This window comes from Salmo salar, chromosome 01 (assembly GCF_965601325.2).
Source record: "Salmo salar chromosome 01, fSalSal1, whole genome shotgun sequence".
Classification (NCBI taxonomy): domain Eukaryota; kingdom Metazoa; phylum Chordata; class Actinopteri; order Salmoniformes; family Salmonidae; genus Salmo; species Salmo salar.
Window position 1 is genome coordinate 143,569,899 of NC_138291.1, and position 20,129 is coordinate 143,590,027.

General features: G+C 44.5%; 1 protein-coding gene across 2 annotated transcripts in view; it reads left to right on the top strand.

Moving 5' to 3' along the window:
- unc5cb (unc-5 netrin receptor Cb) overlaps positions 1-20,129 on the top strand; it is a 173,241-nt gene that overhangs the window by 93,749 nt on the left and 59,363 nt on the right. For both annotated transcript variants that reach the window (XM_014130002.3, XM_014130008.3), the window contains exons 3-4: positions 9,821-9,964; positions 17,822-17,925. In XM_014130002.3, the coding sequence (XP_013985477.1) occupies positions 9,821-9,964; positions 17,822-17,925 (248 nt within the window). The remainder of the gene's footprint in view (positions 1-9,820; positions 9,965-17,821; positions 17,926-20,129) is intronic.

A 20,129-nucleotide genomic window follows, 5' to 3' on the forward strand; every position in this document is an offset into this window, starting at 1 on the left:
TTTCTCTCTTTCTTCTCTCTCTCTCTCTCTCTCTGTCCTTATCTCCACTCTTTCCCTTTTCTTCTCTCTTGACTGTTTCTCTGTACATCGGTCAGTATCATTATCAGAGTCACAGAGACAGTGAGAATCAGGTTTGATGCTAAACCCTTATGTCTGACGCAACTCCTCCACACCCTCACCCCCACCCTCACCCCCACCCTCACCCTCACCCCCGCCCCGTCTCTCAAGAACCATGTGGTAGCAGCAGCTGGATACATGGTTCATACACACACCCTGGACAGGATATGTCGAAGACATCAGACCAAGTGTGTGTGTGAGCACAGAAACCATGCAGGCTGTCTGTTGGAGTCTGCTGCTTCGGACTCCACAGCCATTACACACAGCAGCCGTCGGCTGATTGGCTGTATTAAGCCAATCAGGGAAATGGACTTCGTTCTGCAGCCAACAGGTAGCAATCACACAGCATTTACCCTCTTTAATCGCAGGGCTTAGAGACACACACATCCCTGCACTCACTGGAACACACCTACACATAATCACATCCCTGCACCTGCACTCACAGGCACTCTGAGTTCCCCCTCTGTCATGTGCATACACATACATACTGTCTTAAAATCAACTGAAACCAGGGTTGAACATACCTATTCCACATCACACACCACACACACGTAGAGCTACCAGCGCAGAACAACAAATAGAGAACTTTTCATTTTGACATGAAAAAACACCCCCTCGTCCACAACGTGGGAGGTGGGAACAGACAAAGTACAGGATTGCCAGACAGGGTGAAGTATGGTGGGTGACGCCACTGCGCTGCTCATCCGGGCCGCCGTGGTTACCGCCAAGGCCTGTCTGAACCCTCCTGGAAACGTGCTGGAAAAACGGGGTTCTGGTACGGCGCTTCAAGCCTCCCAATCGTCTCGGTTCCTGCTTTGCCGTTGGACCCGGGCTCTGTCCCTGGCTAAGCCCTGTGCTGTAACTGGGGTGTAACAGACACCGAACGTAAATATCTTTATGCACTGAACTGAAACTGTGCCACAACACCACACGTCCAAAGTCCTTGGGAAATTGGAAGGGCGAGTGGAGCGGGCTAGTGTTAGCTCCTTGTCACAACCCAGCACCAAGGCGGCAGCTATTACAAGGTTATCATGCACTCGGATTAGGCAGCAGCTGTAGCTGCCACTGAGCAGCCCGCAAGGAGCCACTCTGCTCACCCCGAATGTGGAGGAGGCTAGAAAAGGTGCCCTAAACAGTCTGCCTAGCGACACCCTGTCCGGCGCACCGCGACCAGAGGGACCCCCTAAAGTTGCGGTCATCCCTACCCTGCGATACGGTGCGAACATCCTGGACCACATACTGTGTTACCACAAACCCTGTCCACAGGATGACCATCCCTGACCCACTGAGAATGGATCTGCAGGTCACGGATCGGCCTGTTCAGCCATCTCCGGACCCACACCACAACCCAGACCCCGTGATACCTGGAGGGAAATCACACTCAACTGCAAGGGATCTCAAAGGAAGGAAGTGTGTGTGTGTGTGTGTGTGTGTGTGTGTGTGTGTGTGTGTGTGTGTGTGTGTGTGTGTGTGTGTGTGTGTGTGTGTGTGTGTGTGTGTGTGTGTGTGTGTGTGTTATGTGTGTCGGTGTGTGTGTGTGGAGTGTTTAGCCCTCCTTCATGTAGAGGTTGAATGGTGAATCCCAGAGTGGAGAGGCTGTTTCTAACTGAAGTCTGCTGCTTCGGGCTCCACAGCCATTACACACAGCAGCCGTCGGCTGATTGGCTGTACTCAGCTGCCGATGGGGGAAATTGACTTCTTTCTGTAGCCAACAGGTAGCAATCACACAGCATTTACCCTCTTTAATCCCAGGGCTTAGAGACACACACATCCCTGCACTCACTGGAACACACCTACACATAATCACATCCCTGCACCTGCACTCACAGGCACTCTGAGTTCCCTCTCTGTCATGTGCATACACATACATACTGTCTTAAAATAAACTGAAACCAGGGTTGAACATACCTATTCCACACATCACACACATAGAGCTACTATATATACCAGTGTAGATATGAAAAAAATGAAACTGTCATCTTGACACGAAGCTGTATGATTTTGAGCTGTTGTGAAGGAAAGTTTTGCATTGACAAGGAAGAGGTTGCCATCATGGCACAAAGCTTGTCTGGTAAAAGCATCTACAAGGGAACCAACCCACACACATGCAACCACACACATACAACCACACACATACAACCACACACATACAACCACACACATACAACCACACACATAACACCACACACATAACACCACACACATAACACCACACACATACAACCAGACACATACAACCAGACACATACAACCACACACATACAACCACACACATACAACCACACACATACGTAGGTAGCTTAGTGGTTAGGGCATTGGGCCAGTAACTGAAAGGTTGCTAGATCGAATCCCCGTGCTGACAAGGTAAAAATCTGTCGTTCTGCCCATGAACAAGGCAGTTAACCCACTGTTCCTAGGCTGTCATTGTAAATAAGAATTTGTTCTTAACTGACACACTCATACAACCATACACTGCAGTCCCTGCACCAAAGCTCACAGGTGCTCTCGCTCTGCAACATGACAGTAGATTAGAGGAGAGAGAGAAGGGGATTGAGAGGGGGTGTTGGAGAGAGGGACTGCTAGAGAAAAAGATGGAGAGAGGGACTGAGTTGGAGAGAGCGATGAGACAGAGAGAGTTCTGGAAAGTGGGAGAGAGAGCGAAGGCGAGACAAGTGAAGGAGAGAGAGAAGGACAAACAGGGTGTGTTGTTATTGTCAGTCAGACAGCAGGCTCCAGCCAAAGCATTTCTATCTCTATCTCAGTGTAGAAATAGAGGCGGCTGGGCTGCTGCCTCTCCTTCCTACCCAGACTGAGGAACAGCATCATTAGTGCTGTGCTCCACCATGGCCCTGCTGTAGAAGCCGTGCAGCGCTGCCTCACTAGAGGAACACCCACGCTAAAACTGCACCATTCATCTCACCTCTCAAACGCTGGTAGGGAGTAAACTATACTGTTGTTTTTGTGTCCTTACCAAATCTTGATTTACATCATGCTCGGATTTGAGTTTGATTGATAGATTTAGTTCACGGTATAACATTTTAAATAGGGTTTTTCTGCGACCCGAAGACGAGGATGAAATCTATTTGAATTTCATCCAATAAAAACTATAGCTGCCTACAGATGTACTATCTTTTTTGTAACAGTATTTGTATTGGAATTTTACAATTTTCACCCATATTAAGAGATACAACAACAAAGACAAAGCAAAAAAAACAGCACTCACTTACACATACCTGCATATATATATATATACATACACACACATACACATGTGTATATATATATATATATATACATATATACATACACACACATACATACACACAAACATACATATATACATACACACATACATACATACATACACACACATATACATGTGTATATATATATATATATATATATATATATATATATATATATATATATACATACACACACACACACACACATACATTCATTCATTCATTCATTCATTCATTCATTCATTCATATATACACACACACACACACATTCATTCATTCATTCATTCATTCATTCATTCATTCATTCATATACACACACACACACACACACACACACACACACACACACACACACACACACACACACACACACACACACACACACAAACATATTCTTTATTTATTTTTTATTTCACCTTTATTTAACCAGGTAGGCTAGTTGAGAACAAGTTCTCATTTGCAACTGCGACCTGGTCAAGATAAAGCATAGCAATTCGACACAAACAACACAGAGTTACACATGGAATAAACAAAACATACAGTCAATAATACAGTAGAACAAAAGAAAACAAAAAGTCTATATACAGTGAGTGCAAATGAGGTAAGTTAAGGCAATAAATAGGCCATGGTGGCGAAGTAATTACAATATAGCAATTAAACACTGGAATGGTAGATGTGCAGAAGATGAATGTGCAAGTAGAGATACTGGGGTGCAGAGGAGCAAGATAAATAAATAAATACAGTATGGGGATGAGGTAGGTAGATAGATGGGCTGTTTACAGATGGGCTATGTACAGGTGCAGTGATCTGTGAGCTGCTCTGACAGCTGGTGCTTAAAGCTAATGAGGGAGATATGAGTCTCCAGCTTCAGAGGTTTTTGCAGTTCGTTCCATATACACACATACATACATACACACATACATATACACATACATACATACATATATACATACATATACATACATACACACACACACACACATATATACACATACATACATACACATACACACATACATACACCCATACACATACATACATATCTACACCATCTTCCTCTCCCCGCTCGGCACTTCTCTCACCCCATCCTCATCATTGCGTCTCTCAATACATACATTTTAAACAAACATACAAACAGAGATTAAACAAAAAAGCTCAGTTTAAACCAGGAAGTTAGGTTCCACACATGGAACGTACAGTGTAGATGTACTATCTTAATGCTGCAGCAACAGGAAATGCTAATTATTATGTGCATTATAATTAATAGATATGTTTGTAAGGGTTGATACATTTTCTGTTATCAAGTCTGAAATGTTTAATTGGAAATTCCAACCTTTAGAAGCTTTTTTAAACCTTGAATACACTACAAGTTGAGAGCTGGGCCCGTGCTGATCTCCAGCTCTAGTCTCCAATGAGCTGTAGGCATTGATCTGAACAAATGAGCCCAGAGTTAATTATATGTATGAGCTGTGTAAGACACACTGGAGACCCACAGCTCACCATCCATCCTGTAAGAGTTATGTCTGGTAGCATCAAACAGGAGTGGTGCTCTTCATTTGGGGCCCCCCACCCCTCCCAGGGCCTGCTGCTCCAGCAGCCTGCATGCCAGTGAGTGATCAATAAAAGGAGCTAGCGTTAATGATGGCATTAATAATGAATCATCTCCATCGGTCCATCCAGAGTCCCATGCCAGCTATCGTTTAATGGGACAGATTGGAGAATCATTTTGTGTCCTACTAATGGACAGTCAGAGGGTGTGAGAGGGTGTGTGGGAGACAGGGTAGCGACATCTCAGGCCACTGATCACTGTAGAGATATCAGTTGGAGTGGCTTGTTTGCGTGCGTTATGTTCCCAGAAGTATATTTCAGCCCTGTGTGTAGTCAGTACTGTAATGATACCGTATCACATTTTACAATACATAGTAAATGTGGTAAGTAGTTCTAGCTAAGTAAATGTATGATGTCAGGGTATGAGGTCACTATCTGATCTCCTAGCTTAACTGTTAATCTCGCCCCCCGATCTCAGTCCCGTCTGATGTCACTAGGAAGATGAGACATAAAGCTTGCTTTAGTAGTGGTCCCAATGATTCACAAAGGAGGCAGATAAGCAGCTTCCTGTTTGAATATCACCTGTCGTTTGAAGTCCCTGCATTTCACAGACCAAAATCAATAGCTGGCATCGTATATATCATGATGAGTGTAAATGATCCTCTTTCTCATCAAATCAAAGTGTATTGGTCGCGTACACAGTTTAGCAGATATTATAGCGGGCGCAGTGAAATGCTTATGTTACTAGCTCCTAGCAGTGTAGTAAAATGTCAAAAGTACACAAATAACAAAAAAAATGAAGAAATCTTGAAATGTCGGAACGAATCCAATTAACAATCTAAATAGCAGTGTAACAGTAATCGAAATGCGATCCATATGTATATACAACGGATGAATTTACACCAGATGTACTAAGAATGATATGTACAGCAGTAGATATATTAGAGTGAGCTATGTTGAGAATCCAGTATATGAATAAATATGCATTGTGCATAAACAGTGTAACTAAAATGCATTGTACAGTAGTAGAAATATTAGAATGAGCTATGTTGAGAATACAGTATTTAAATATACAGTATTTAAATACATAGAATTGCAGGAATGTAGCTTCCAGACCAGAGTCCAGGATGTAAATGTATGTGAATGGTGTATGTATAGACAGTATACAGTATATGGACAGTATATGAATAGAAAAGGTGTGTACAGCAGTAGTTATATAGGATGAGCCTTGACTAGAATACAGTATATACAGATGAAGTGGGTAAAACAGGATGTATACATTAATTAAGCGACCGGTGTTCAATGTCTATGTACATAGGGCAGCAGTCTCTAAGGTTCAGGGTTGAGTACCGGGTGGTAGCAGGCTATCATATTGACTGGACATGGTGATTGCTGTAAAGACGAGTCCAGTCTGTCGGTCTGTTCTGACTCAGCGCTGGTATTCCTGATTGTCTTGACTGGACATGGCGAATTGACGTAGATATGGGTGTCATCTGTACTGGGTCTTTACTTACTCAGTCTAAATATCAACATATGGATGCCGCCTGTGCTGTGTAGAGACTAAAGCCTTCCTCAGAGGCAGGCAGTACTGGGTTCTTACATACTACTTATTCTGCCACACTTTCCGCTCATGGAGAATACGCGCCCTTTTTATAGTTACCCCTATTGATTTCCACTCTGCTACTCTGTGTGATATTCTCCCAACTTCATGACCCTTGACCCATCTCTCTACATCTATGTACAGTGGCTCTCTCTCTCTCATGCCCACACACACAGAAACTCACAGACGCGGGCACCCACTGGCACATGCACACACATTCAAATGCACACGTAAAGGCTCATACACGCTCCTGTACACCTGTACACACACGCAGGCACACACACACACACACACCACACACACACACACACACACACACACACACACACACACACACACACACACACCTAAAGAGAGGTTCAAGGACTCACAAACGCGTGTACACACACACCGTGGTTGCTGTCAGAATGGCGGTAGCTTTGCCCTTCTCTCTGCCTGCCTGTCGGCCCACAGTGTAAATGTTGTATGAGTGCTAAGCTGTTGTCTACGACGTCAGTGTGCTGGGTGTCTGTGTGCCTGTACAAAGAGACTGTGTAAAGCTCCTGAACCTGAAGGAATCAGCCATGTGTTTTCCTCTTCTCTCTCCTCTCTCCTCCTCTTCATTTAGAGGCTACCCGTATGCTCCGGAGAAATAGAATTGAGAAAACAGAGAGGTGCACAGCTCAGGATGATTCTTACAGTAATGGATGGGAGTGTATGGGGAAATAGGGCACCGTAAAACTTCAATTAATAGCCCAGCCTTTATTTGCTTAAATCATTGAACACAGCAGTTGCTTATTAGAGACAGGCTTCTATTTGAGCCAGGCGTCTATTTCCTTAATGCACATAGCTTTTGCTCATTTGCATAGTTCATTGTTTAATTCCAGCATTCACTTCCAGCATTTTTAATCAATTTCTTAATTTCCTGCACTAATGTGTTATCATTCACGCACGGTGTCACGTTTCTTTTGTCTTAGTATACCTCTATTTCGAGAAGAAAAACAAAACATTTTCCTTGACAATAATTATTCTCCTGTCTGTACTCCCAAAGTTGTTGACTGTTTTTGTGCTTGCCAGTTAGCTAGCAGTTCTCAGCTGTTAGCAGCCAATGGCTAGCAGTTCTCAGCTGTTAGCAGCCAATGGCTAGCAGTTCTCAGCTGTTAGCAGCCAATGGCTAGCAGTTCTCAGCTGTTAGCAGCCAATGGCTAGCAGTTCTCAGCTGTTAGCAGCCAATGGCTAGCAGTTTCTTACTGGCGATAAAAACGGATGATTGCCATAATGTTTTGAGTTATTACTGAATTATTTAATGTAACAAATCAAACATTAAACCTTTGTAAACAATTAATGGTCATTCATGGTAACCTCGTGAACAAGTAATTTACTCTCGCATTTATTTTAAACGTGTTAAAAGGGACAGGTGGCTATTTGAACCTCTGCGTTACATGAAGGTTTTACGCCGGTTATCATATGGGATAAAACCCACCAAACATCTACCTATCAAATGACCTTACCTTACACTCCTCTAGTCTCTAACCGAATTCAGTGGAGAGTGGTGGGGTTGGCTGTTAACCTCAGCTCAACTTGTTTGTTAGGAGAAGAGAGTTTGACAGGGAGGTGTAGAGGGCACATGAGGTGAGGCCAGAGGGGAGATGGGAGGAGAGGAGGCAGAGGGACAGTTTGCATGGTGGATTATAAAGTGACTCTCTGGCTCAGTCTGCCCTCTCTGCCCCCACCTTATCACAACAAAGCTCTACTCTCTCTCTCTCTCTCTCTCTCTCTCTCTCTCTCTCTCTCTCTCTCTCTCTCTCTCTCTCTCTCTCTCTCTCTCGCTCTCTCGCTCTCTCGCTCTCTCTCAATTATAAGGGTTTTATTGGCATGGAAAACATATGTTAACATTGCCAAAGCAAGTGAAGTAGATAATAAACAAAAGTTAAATAAACAATAAAAATGAACAGTAAACATTACACCCACACAAGTTCCAAAAGAATAAAGACATTTCCAATGTCATATGATGTGCAAATAGTTAAAGTACAGAAGGGAAAATAAATTAACAGAAATATGGGTTGTATTTATGCTGGTGTTTGTTCTTCACTGGTTGCCCTTTCCTTGTGGCAACAGGTCACACATATTGCTGCTGTGATATGGCACTGTGGTATTTCACCCAGTAGATATGGGAGTTTATCAAAATGACGTTTGTTTTTGAATTCTTTGTGGGTCTTTATGGTTATTTATGGTACATGGCTATTACCATAGGACTCCTCTCTATCTGTCTATATATAGATTGCTGTGTGTATTGGATGTTTGTGCTGCTAAGTTTCTCCTGTCAGAGAACTGTCAGATCCTCCACCTCCATACTGTCTAATCCTCTCAGTAATACATTAGAAGATAAAAGGATGAGGGGCTGAGAAACCAAAGAATCATCCATGAATACTCAGTGCCAAGCAGCCTGGCACTTCCAGCTACACACACACACACACACACACACACACACACACACACACACACACACACACACACACACACACACACACACACACACACACACACACACACACACACACACACACCACACACACACACACACACACACACACAGCATTATCCCAGTAATCTGAGCTGAAGGGGCAGCTGTGCTGTGGGTAGAGGGGTTTGTTTCAGGGCTGATTTGTTTGTTTGGGCCCTGGCACCCAGATGAGCAGTAATCAGAGGAGTTAGCAAACAGGATTGTGTTAGCCATGACGCTGATCAGACTGCTAGGCTTCCTCCCCCCACAGGCCCATGCACAGCCCCGGACCTCAACAACTCAATCCCACTGCACCTCACCACAATATGGGCCAGGATAACTCCCACAGCACAGAACGCACAGGGAGACCCATTGCCAAACAGCCGCCAGAAGCAGCCGTCTTGACACTGGACTGATTTTGAGATGCGATGCAATGGATCATTTAACTGTATTAATATTAAATGGAGGAGCGGTGTTGTGGTGTGTGGCCTTTTCAATTGGTACATCTGTATCTGTTTGGATCTGGTATTAGTGTCTTCCTCTTCTTTCCTCTCTTTTCCTTTCCCAGGTGTGAAAGGTTAGCATTGACATCCTCTTAATGAAGCTTTAGAGTGTGCTGCTGGCACACTCCCCTCTCCCTAAGGCCCACGCTCAGGGGGGACAACATTCATTTCACTTGATTAAGCTATAATTTCCCTCAAATGGCTTTGGCTCCGTGTTCTGAATGTCCCCTCTCTCTACCCAAGGCTAGTGTTGATTCTGCCTCTGCATACTGTAGATCCGGTGTACTGACTCTCTCTCCCTCTCCCCCTTTCACCCCTCCACAGGCTTGGTGGTGCGAGAAGCCAGTATTGAGATCACAAGGCAGCAAGTGGAGGAGTTGTTTGGGCCAGAGGACTTCTGGTGTCAGTGTGTAGCCTGGAGCTCTGCAGGGACCACCAAGAGCCGCAAGGCCCACGTCCGCATCGCCTGTAAGTACCCTTCAAACCTTCACCCATATCCCCAACTCTTTCCCCATACTGGGACCCATTCCTGTCCCCATCCCTTGTCCTGACAGTCAAATAAGCCACCAGTCACTGAGAGTTCAGATACATTCTCATGTATGTGTACAACAGAAACAGTTTGACAGGCAGTCAAGAAAGGGCTCTCATAACTAATGGCCCTTAAAACAACCCATAAACTCCAGTCACATTGTGTATAAATTGAGAGAAACAGAAACAGGGAGGGTTGTATACACAAAGTAGAAAGGATAAAATACATGTTTCTGCCAACGTTTCCGTTTATTTGTTGGTGGTCCTCAAATTCCCTTTTCTTATGTTAGTAATTTGACTGGCAAGTATACCAAATATAAACATGTTTTCCAGCAACAACACGCTTATTTCTTCACTCGTGCTTAAATCATTTTAATTTCACCCGGAGGACGTGGCAATCAAAACATGAAGGGAAGTGGAAACTCTAAGGGAGAGAAAACTGAGTAGTTGTATGTCTTTCGGTTGTTGAGTGATCACTTTACTTTGCACACATCTTTTTCCACTTTATCTCCTCTGAGCCACAGGTCTTCAATCTTAAGAACCATATGCATTTCTGACTTCAGCCTATGTTGTGTCCAGTCTTTCTTTTTCCTTAATAGAGTGACAGAGGTCTCTCGGACACCAACCTGGTCTCATAGACTAGATGTAACATAGTAAATGTAAACCCAAGACACTCAAATGAGTATGATATGTTACATTGGGTATGGTTACATAAGACAGCAGGTTACTTAAGGAAAAAAACGGAAGAAGGAAGGTCGGGGTGGATGAGTAGGTGTATAACGCGAATTTCTATCAACCCAAATGTTGCGTGTTCGATTCTCGTCACGGACACCTTTAGCATTTTAGCTAACTAGCAACTTTACAACTACTTAGCATGTTACTAACCTTTCCCCTAACCCTAACTTTAATCCTTTAACCTAAATCTTCACCCCTAACCGTAACCCCTAGCCTAGCCAACGTTAGCCACCTAGCTAACAGTAGCAACAACAAATTGAAATTTGCAACTTATGATACATATTGCAAATTCGTAACATACTGTACGAATTGCAATTCGTAAAATATCATGTGAATTGTAATTCATAACGAAATGGGCGATGGAGATACACAAATTAAAACATACTATACGAAATGTAACATATCATACTAAATGTAGGGAGCCAGATTTACATTTACTCTGTTACGATTACACCTGAATCCAGGTTGGGGACACTTAGTGCTGCGATGTCCATTGTGACGGGTGTCAGAGGACCCGCAACTAAAGCCATTCAGGGACCCTGTCAGGATAACACACAACTAGGTCTCTGAGAAAGAACTGAGCTTGTACCTCTGTTACTTCTCATCAGTTAATACTGCCTATACAGTCCTACTAAAGTCACAAGCCTGGGCCCATTGCACATAGCTTCACCAAGGCCAGTTCAGTTGCTCTCATCTTACCAGCTCTGTCTTCCACCTTACTTTAGCCGTAGGCTACCTGTGTTGGTATGCCAGGCCAGCCACTGACTGATGGAGTAGTCTCCTGTAGTCTCTCCACAGAGTTCCCCCGCTGCTCCACCTCTACCTCTACCTCCACCTCCACATCATTAGCTCTTCCACCTCTACTTCCACCTTCAGCTCCACCCAGGTGTGGACTTAGTGATTTGGAGGCCCCAGGCAGAGGCCAGTCTGAGTTTCTACTAAGCTAGCTTCGTCGACAACCAGGCTTCCCTAATACGGGTAAGCCTGGGGAAGTTCACAGCAGAGAAATAGGTAAATCAGTAACACCTCGCTACACGAAATAGGTAAATCAGTAACACCTCGCTACACGAAATAGGTAAATCAGTGACACCTCGCTACACGTCAAACCAATCAAATGCCTTTTTTGGGCGCAGCTCCAATAGTGCTCACTAGATTAGTGTTGTATGTGCAACAGTGCACCTACATATATTGAAAAACAGAAAAATACAAAAAATATTTTTATCATGGAATTACTTGTATACCTTTTACATGCAAATTCCCTATTCACTTCTATATATCTTTTGGGCCAGTACCGGGTTACTTTCAGACGAGTCCTGTAGAGAAAAATGGAGAACACCATTGTGTTCGTGAGAGTCTCATATTTCCATAGAGGGGTCATATTCATTTTGTAGGCCAAACCGTTTGGACACTACAGACGTTTTCGTGAGAAGAACCATTTTCGAGACGGTCTGACAAACACCACTGTACTGTAGCTCCACCATCTGCAGATGCAGTGGATTGAGCACATGCAAACAGATATCTCTAGCTTAAACAGACAGATTTTGCTGGGGATTTTTGGAATTCATTTATTTATTTTACCTCGAATGGAGCAATTTTTTTAATGCCCAGCTCATGAGGCCCCTTGATGATGTGAGGCCTGAGGCAATTGCCTCTTCTGCCTAATGGTAAGTCCGCCAATGCCTCCACCTCCACATAATCAGCCATGATCAGCAGCCTGCCAGGGCTAACCTTTCCCTCAAATCAGAATGGATCCCTCTTGCTCTGCTATCAGAATGGATCCCTCTTGCCCCACTATTAGATTGTCCTGAATGGATTACTGTAGCTCCTCTCTCTCCTGGGCTTCCTGACAGACCCAGGCCACCTCATAGATAGCCACAGTCCCTCTGGAGACTAATGGAAACTCTGGACTAGTCCCCCCTTGTCCCCCTCCCTCCCCTCCCACAAACAGATGGTTTAATCAGGGGCTAAGTAACACTCAGGGCTGATAAATTCAGGTGGTGGTGGGGGAGGGGGGGCGTACAGTGATCAATGTTAACACTGTGAGGCGGGTGGCGTCTTAAAGGCTGTGCACTGTGGACCTGGAGTATTCTTTTCCCCCCACTGTGATTTGTGGTACGTTCGTGACTGTTTGGGTGTGTGTTATTGTGATTTATTGCAGCTCATGTTTCCCTTCTGCTAAGATGACATGGACTCTCATTGGCCAGTGATTTACCTGACTCCACTTTCCTCTCCATGGTTACTCTATATACCTGTGACCTGACCTACTGGTCAGGGGATGCCTATAGTTCTATCTGGTGGTTTTTTTCCTATGCAACTTTACTGTGACATTCTTTACTTGTTGTGACCTCAGAATGACTTGCCACCATTCTTGAGGTATTTCGATACCGTCATTAAACACCATAGAGACGCTGAAATGGGTACACAAGCAAATTAAATGAATGACTTCTCAGAAAAACCAACAAAAAATGTCCATCAATTGACCTAGGTAATTAAACCCGTTATACTGAACCTAGAAGCTGAAATTGTATGTGTTTGTGGCGTTGTTATTTTTCACAAAACTAGTAAAGCTCACATTCATCTAATTAAGTTTCACCTTGGTAATTCTCTCCGGTCGCCAGTCCTCTAGTTTACATCTGCATCAGGGTTTATAGGTTTATTAAGTGAGGGAGAGAATGCGTCGAAATAACCCATAACTGTGAGACTTCTGTAATTTTGCATGACAAGAAGCCAAACACCATGCACTTAGCGTAATGGCTGTCAAATGTGGCGGTAGCTGGGGCCTGTAGGGAGGCCTGGGGAGGCAGAGGTATTTCTGTGGTGTAACAGGGAATGGTGCGACTCCCACAGGAATGTCTACTCAGCCTTATACCCTGCTGCTCACCCAGCTCCACATCGCCTGAGCCTGGGAGAGGAGGAGGAGGAGAACAGAGAGGAAGGAGACACGGTTCAAAAATATCACTCAGAAGCTACTCATTTCAATCTCTGTTCCTCCATTTCTCTCTCACACACACACACACACACACTTCTCTCTCTCTCTCTCTCTCTCTCTCTCTCTCTCTCTCTCTCTCTGATAAAAAACAGCATACTGCCAAAATTCCCCAAAGCTACTGTACATCTGAATACGTTTTCCTCAATCTTATATGCACTATCCAATCTTTTAATTTCATACTTGATCTTTACGGAAATTGCTTTTGATGCAAACTTTCCATTTACACTTTACACTGAAATGCAGTATATGCTCCTAAAGACAGACATGAGGTTGAAATGGAACTTCAATTCTCCTAGTATTTGTATTTGGTCCCTGGTGCTGATACGGCCGTTACAGCAGGGTTTTGGTCCCTGGTGCTGATACGGCCGTTACAGCAGGGTTTTGGTCCCTGGTGCTGATACGGCCGTTACAGCAGGGTTTTGGTCCCTGGTGCTGATACGGCCGTTACAGCAGGGTTTTGGCTAAAGTCTGGTGGTAACATATTTTGTTATGAGAACATCTCAGAGTTAAGCTCTTCTCTTCCAGCAGGGGATATGGAGTCGTGAGATGATCAATAAAATGTTTCAATTCCAGTTGGACTTCTCTCTCTTTTGATAGTCCTCTAACTGAAAACAGCTGAAGTCCAGCTTTGGGAAGAGGCATTTGGACTCGATATCAAATGGGTGGACAGACTATGTACGGACTAGAGATAATTAACATGTATAACCTTAAATCCCAGAGCAGGCTGGCTACTGAGTCACTCAGAGAGTTATATTTATGTCAGGGAATTGAGACTTCTTCTGTAATAGTTCCAAATGTCTCCCGGACAGTCTTACAACATGGAGAATGACTGGAGAGTTGTTAAATGCTCAGCCACCTTAAAATAGTCCCCATTGTCTACATAGTTCTGTATTCAAACTCTGCCAATGTCTGTACTATAGTATTGGCATTTCAGAGGCTTTCTGAGTGAGTCTTCTCTTGGCATTCCTCTCTCCTTCAGTGTGAAGGTATGCCGGCCTGCCAGCCTGCTGCACAACATCACAACTCTTTAATAGCATTGGTTCGATAGCACTCAATGCTCTCCCTCTCTCTCTCTTGCTCTCTCTCTCTCTCTGCCCTCTCCCTCCTTCCTTCTCTCTGAGTGTCAGCAGCCGTTTCAGACATGCCAGTGGGGAGCAGTCGCATAGTGAGGATGTAGGCATCAAATCCACTCTTTTCCGCTTTGTGGTTTCTAGTTTGCTCAAATTACAATGGTGATGAGGAGACCATTTCTGAACCAGCTGGGAGGAACATTTTGTGGTACTTCCATAAAAGACGTTTCACTATCCATCTGTCCATGCTTACATTTATTTTATCTGCCTGTCAGCAGATCTCCTTTCTTTCAGAATCCAAAAAAACAAAATGCTAAAGCCATCTAAAACCATAAATCGTCAATTTACGTTCGCACAGGATGTCTGTAACAGCCTCTATGTTATGTCTTTCCAGAATCTGTCTCCAGAAGTTGGTGGAACCCTTAACTACCCCAACGGGTGGTTTCCATGGATACTGAGCGGTGCTTAGAGTAGTTCTGACCCAAAGAAATTAGTATAGCTCTCTCTCACGACATCACGACCACATCGACTATCCCTGACTCTCCGTCTATGACTTTCTGAAGGGTAATATTCTGTTGTAAATCTGTCAATTTTACAGTCCTTGTTATTTCCAGTACCCACTATGTCTGTCCACCACCAGCTCACTGATTGTCATGGTTCCTCCTGGCACCAGAGGGTGGCAGAGACAGCTCAAGAGACACGGTCAGGCATCTGTTGGAGGCTCGTCGGGTTCGAGGGACCCTACCGTACCTGGTGGACTGGGAGGACTACGGTCCCGAGGAGCGGGCGTGGGTGCCTGCCCGGGACCTCCTGGATCTGGGTCTTGTTAGAGACTTCAAACAACTACGTGGTGGAGCCGCTCCTAGACGTCCTTGTTAAAAGAGATGTGTTTTCTGTGGTCCTTTGGAGAAGCTTGAATTGTTTACCGCGTGCATTCGTTACCTGAGTGAGTCTTTTTTCAAGTGTACTGTGATCCTGCGGCTACCGTTTCTCAGTAAAGTATTAGGTTGATCCTTAACCACTGATTCCTCATCTGGTGTCTTCTCTGTACCTCTGTCCAACCTCACCATGTCAAACTGATGGCATGCTCATCTGGCCCTACAGCAGAAATACCTGAATACCATTTAATTTACACTATTCACAAACTGACATAAAGAGAGTTTGATGTATAACTCCATTCACAATACATAAATATGCTTTTCTTCTCTCTTGGTTTTGCCCTTAGGGCGGCTGAGGGGTTGAAACTCCACAGGTAAGTTCATGGAAACCCTTGACTTCTAGAGACTCAGTGTACTTTTAGAGCATCTGGGATTTCCAGCTTGGCTTACCTTTCAGCTCTGGGCTTCCTTTGCTTTGTAAGCAGGGCTGGTCCATGCTTGGTTTAACAGTGATAGTCAGACTTGGCTTCATGTGAGCTCCTCCAGCCCATTCTCACGGATTACACACTGGCAGGGAGTTACGTGTGTGTGTGTGTGTGTGTGTGTGTGTGTGTGTGTGTGTGTGTGTGTGTGTGTGTGTGTGTTTTTTGTGTGTGTGTGTGTGTGTGTGTGTGTGTGTGTGCTCTTTGACACTATGGGCTAAAACTTGGTGTAAAAACAAATGTCTCACCGAGCTGCCTGTACATTTAAATTCACACACAGTACTCAACAAAATGTTTACAGATTTAAAGAAAAAGAAACTCTACAACATTAACTGAATCATGTTTTTTTTGCTGCTATACAGGAACAATGTTATTCTAGACTATTCATTAAATGTGATTACTGGGTTTCATTAAATGGGCTCCTGTGTCAGAGAGTTAAAATGATACGCAGAACAGGGACATTGCAGGCTGTGGAAAGTGCTGTCACTGGAGTTTGGGTGTACGAGTGTGTACTTAATACTCCACTGAGTCTGTTCTCTAGCAATTGTAGTGCTACAGCTCCCTTCCCCCTGTCCTCCTCTTACACAATCTCCCTCAAGCCCAGTCTCTCTCTCCCCCTTTCTCTCTCTCCAAATCTCTCTCCCCTCAAGCCCTCTCTCTCTCTGCCCCTCTCTCTCTCTTACTCCCCCTCTCTCTCTCCCTCTCTCTCTCTCTCTTTCTCTCTCCTCTCTCTCTCCCCCTCTCCCCCTCTCTCTCTCCCGCTCTCTCTCTCCAAATCTCTCTCCCCCTAGCCCTCTCTCTCCCCTTCTCTCCCTCTCGCTGTCCCTCTCTCTCTCTCACTCTCTCTCTCTCTCTCTCTTTCTCTCCCTCTCACTCCCCCCTTTCTCTCCCCCTCCCCCCCTTTCTCTCGCTCCCCCTCTATCTCGCTCCCTCTCGCTTTCTCTCTCCCTCCCTCCCTCTCTCTCCCCTTCTCTCCCTCTCGCTGTCCCTCTCTTTCTCTCACTCCCCCTCTCTCTCCCTTTCTCTCCCTCTCTCTCTCACTCCCCCCTTTCTCTCCCCCCTCTCTCTCGCTCCGCCTCTATCTCTCTCTCTCTCTCTCTCTCTCTCTCTCTCTCTCTCGCTTTCTCTCGCTTTCTCTCCCTTCTCGTCACCATATTATTTCTGCAGCTCCTCTGCCAGACCGTATCCCAGCAGGTGGTGATATATATCTAATGAGCTTTGGGTTCCAGTGTTGCATGACGCTCCCCCGGTCCCGGTCCTGCCCTATTCCATCAGGCTCACACACTGGAGAACTAGTGGCTTTTTATTAGAGGAGGGAGAGTGATCCCTTTCTCAGCAGCTCCCTGCCATCCACCTCCGATTCTTCAGGCTCTCTGTGCAATGAGAGGACAAAAAGAGAGAAAGAGAAGTCAAGCTTTATTTCTCACAGAGACCGCTCTATTGGCCCTATGCAGTATTGTGTTTGCTAGCTGCGCACTGAGAACGACAGTCTACAACCTTCTAAGTCTTTTTTTAATCAAAAGACATCAGTGATATAATTTAGCATCCCCCCCATCCTCATTATAACATACATCATGTGTAGAACGTGAGGGATATATTACGTAATGTTTATTTATGGTTTGTTGACATTTTTTTCCCTCCAGATCTCAGGAAGACGTTTGACCAGGAGCCTCTGGGAAAGGAAGTGTCTCTAGAACAGGAAGTTCTTCTTCAGTGCCGCCCACCAGAAGGGATCCCTGCTGCTGAGGTAAGGGTTAAATGTTATGGCTAAAAGCTACAGTGATTTACTGGTATTTTGTCTTCAAATGAATGAAGTAAAGTAAGTAACCTTTGCTGGTTTACAGGCACTCACCAAGTAAACCCCAAACATGGAGAACTTAGTTGTGTCACTGGAGCTACTGTAAGCAGCAGAGCCTAAAGCTGTGGCCCCATAATGTCAGCTACACTGGGACCTCACTTCTTAACCAGGTCTCTACTCCTCCCTAGCAGATGGCAACTCCAGCTCCGCTCCTTACTGCTGATCGTAACGTATAGAGTTGGCTCTGCCGCAGCAACATGACAAGCCAATAAGACGTATAACTCTTACAACAACAAAATGGTTTCCGCCCTCATTGTGTCCCTTTTTTACCCACCTATTCGGTCAGAGGAAATCCTTCAAGTGCACTTCCTGCAGGGAAGATTAGCCAAATCAATTGGCCTGATCTGAGGAGAAGTTTAGTCTCAGAGCTACTTCCTCACTCTGTGTTAGCGATGCTTCCTAATGCGTTATGGCTAATCCCATGAACCACATTCCTGGAGGCTTATTTGAACATAACACGTATTAATAGTAATTGTTAGAATCTTAAGAGGGTGTATCTTTTATTAAGTGGCCTGGTAGATTTGAGATTAAGTTGTTTCTGTCTCAGATATGCGTACCTTTCAGGATGCCTTACTTAACTAAATTGGGCAATGGTTGGCATGTCATCACAACGTGGCTAAGGAAGGGGAAATGTGTAGTTATCTGCAATAAGAGCAGGGCTCCTGAACAGGGCCACTGTGCATTATCCTTCCTCTGTCAAGTAGCACCTCTTCCTACCCATCCATTCCAAAACCTAACAACGTTGTGGTGAATTCAAAGGCCTTCGTTAGAGATTACAGGGACCGAGAGTGAGAGAGTGAGAGAGCAAGAGCGAGAGAGCGAGAGAGAGAGTTGTTCTAACCTGTTCTAATAACACACTGAAGCCTCAGGACCAGAAGATCCAATCAGTCAGAATAAAACAAATTACAACACAATCAAAACAAAACTACATTGCTTATTGGGAAACATAAGCACAAAGCGAAATGGAGTGCCGTCTGGCCCTAAATCGACAGTACACCGTGGCTAACTATTTGACCATGGTTACTGAACAAAACCTTAGAAAAACCTTGACAAAGTACAGGCTCATTGAGCACAGCCTTGCCATTGAGAAGGGTAGACACAGGAAAACCTGGCTCCCTGTAGAGGAAAGGCTGTGCAACCACTGCACCACAGCAGAACCTGAGACAGAGCTGCATTTCCTGACAAAATGTAAAAAATATAAAACAATTAGAGTGTCATTTCCCCAAAATTTCAAAGACCTCTCTGATGAGAATAGGCTACCCGTCCTGTTAGGGGAGGACACAGAGAGCTGTGGGTTGGCAGCGCAACTAGATTGCTGCCTGCCATAAGATGAAGGACAGTGTCTGACAGACCAATCAACTTGCACATGTCCTCTACTGAATGCTTATTGTTATTGTTCAATGTATGGTTATTTTGATCCTTGGTTATTGTTGTTACTGTTGTCCCGTTGACAATTTTGATTCTTATTATCTTAATATTGTAAATATCCAAAGTAAGCTTTGGAAATATGTACACTGTTACGTCATGCCAATAAAGCAAGTTGAAGTGAATTGAATTGAGAGAGAGCCAGAGAGAGATTGAGCCAGAGAGAATAAGCTTCCTTTGGAGTGAGTTTTCCTCAGGTCTGAACTCTGAAAAGGCCTGCGACTGACCTGGAAAAGCTGAGTTAAGTGAGTGGAACTTCATTGCCTTTATCCTCGGTGAGAAGTGCTGACAAAACTAAATGGAGAGAAAAGTTTGGCCCAAAACGCTTGGAAACTACTTCTTACTTCTTCTAATAGGCTTTTTTCTATCGGTGATTCCAACTGTTTGTGTCGGAGTGATTCCAATCAAGCTTCTTCGCTCTGATTGGCTCAGTGGGATAATTAATTCTGATGACACACCTGTGCTCACCAGGACCTCACTGTTACTGTAGCAACACAGCTGTGAACTGACGGAGCAGAGAGAATCAATGATATCCCTGCCATCCTCAACAAAGGTGCCTGAAGTCTGAATGGAATGACAGATTGTAGTTTGTATGGAATAAAAATGGAGGGGATACTGTATTGAAGTGGAAGCCTAGGCAGGTGTCCAGCGTCATTAATTATTCACAC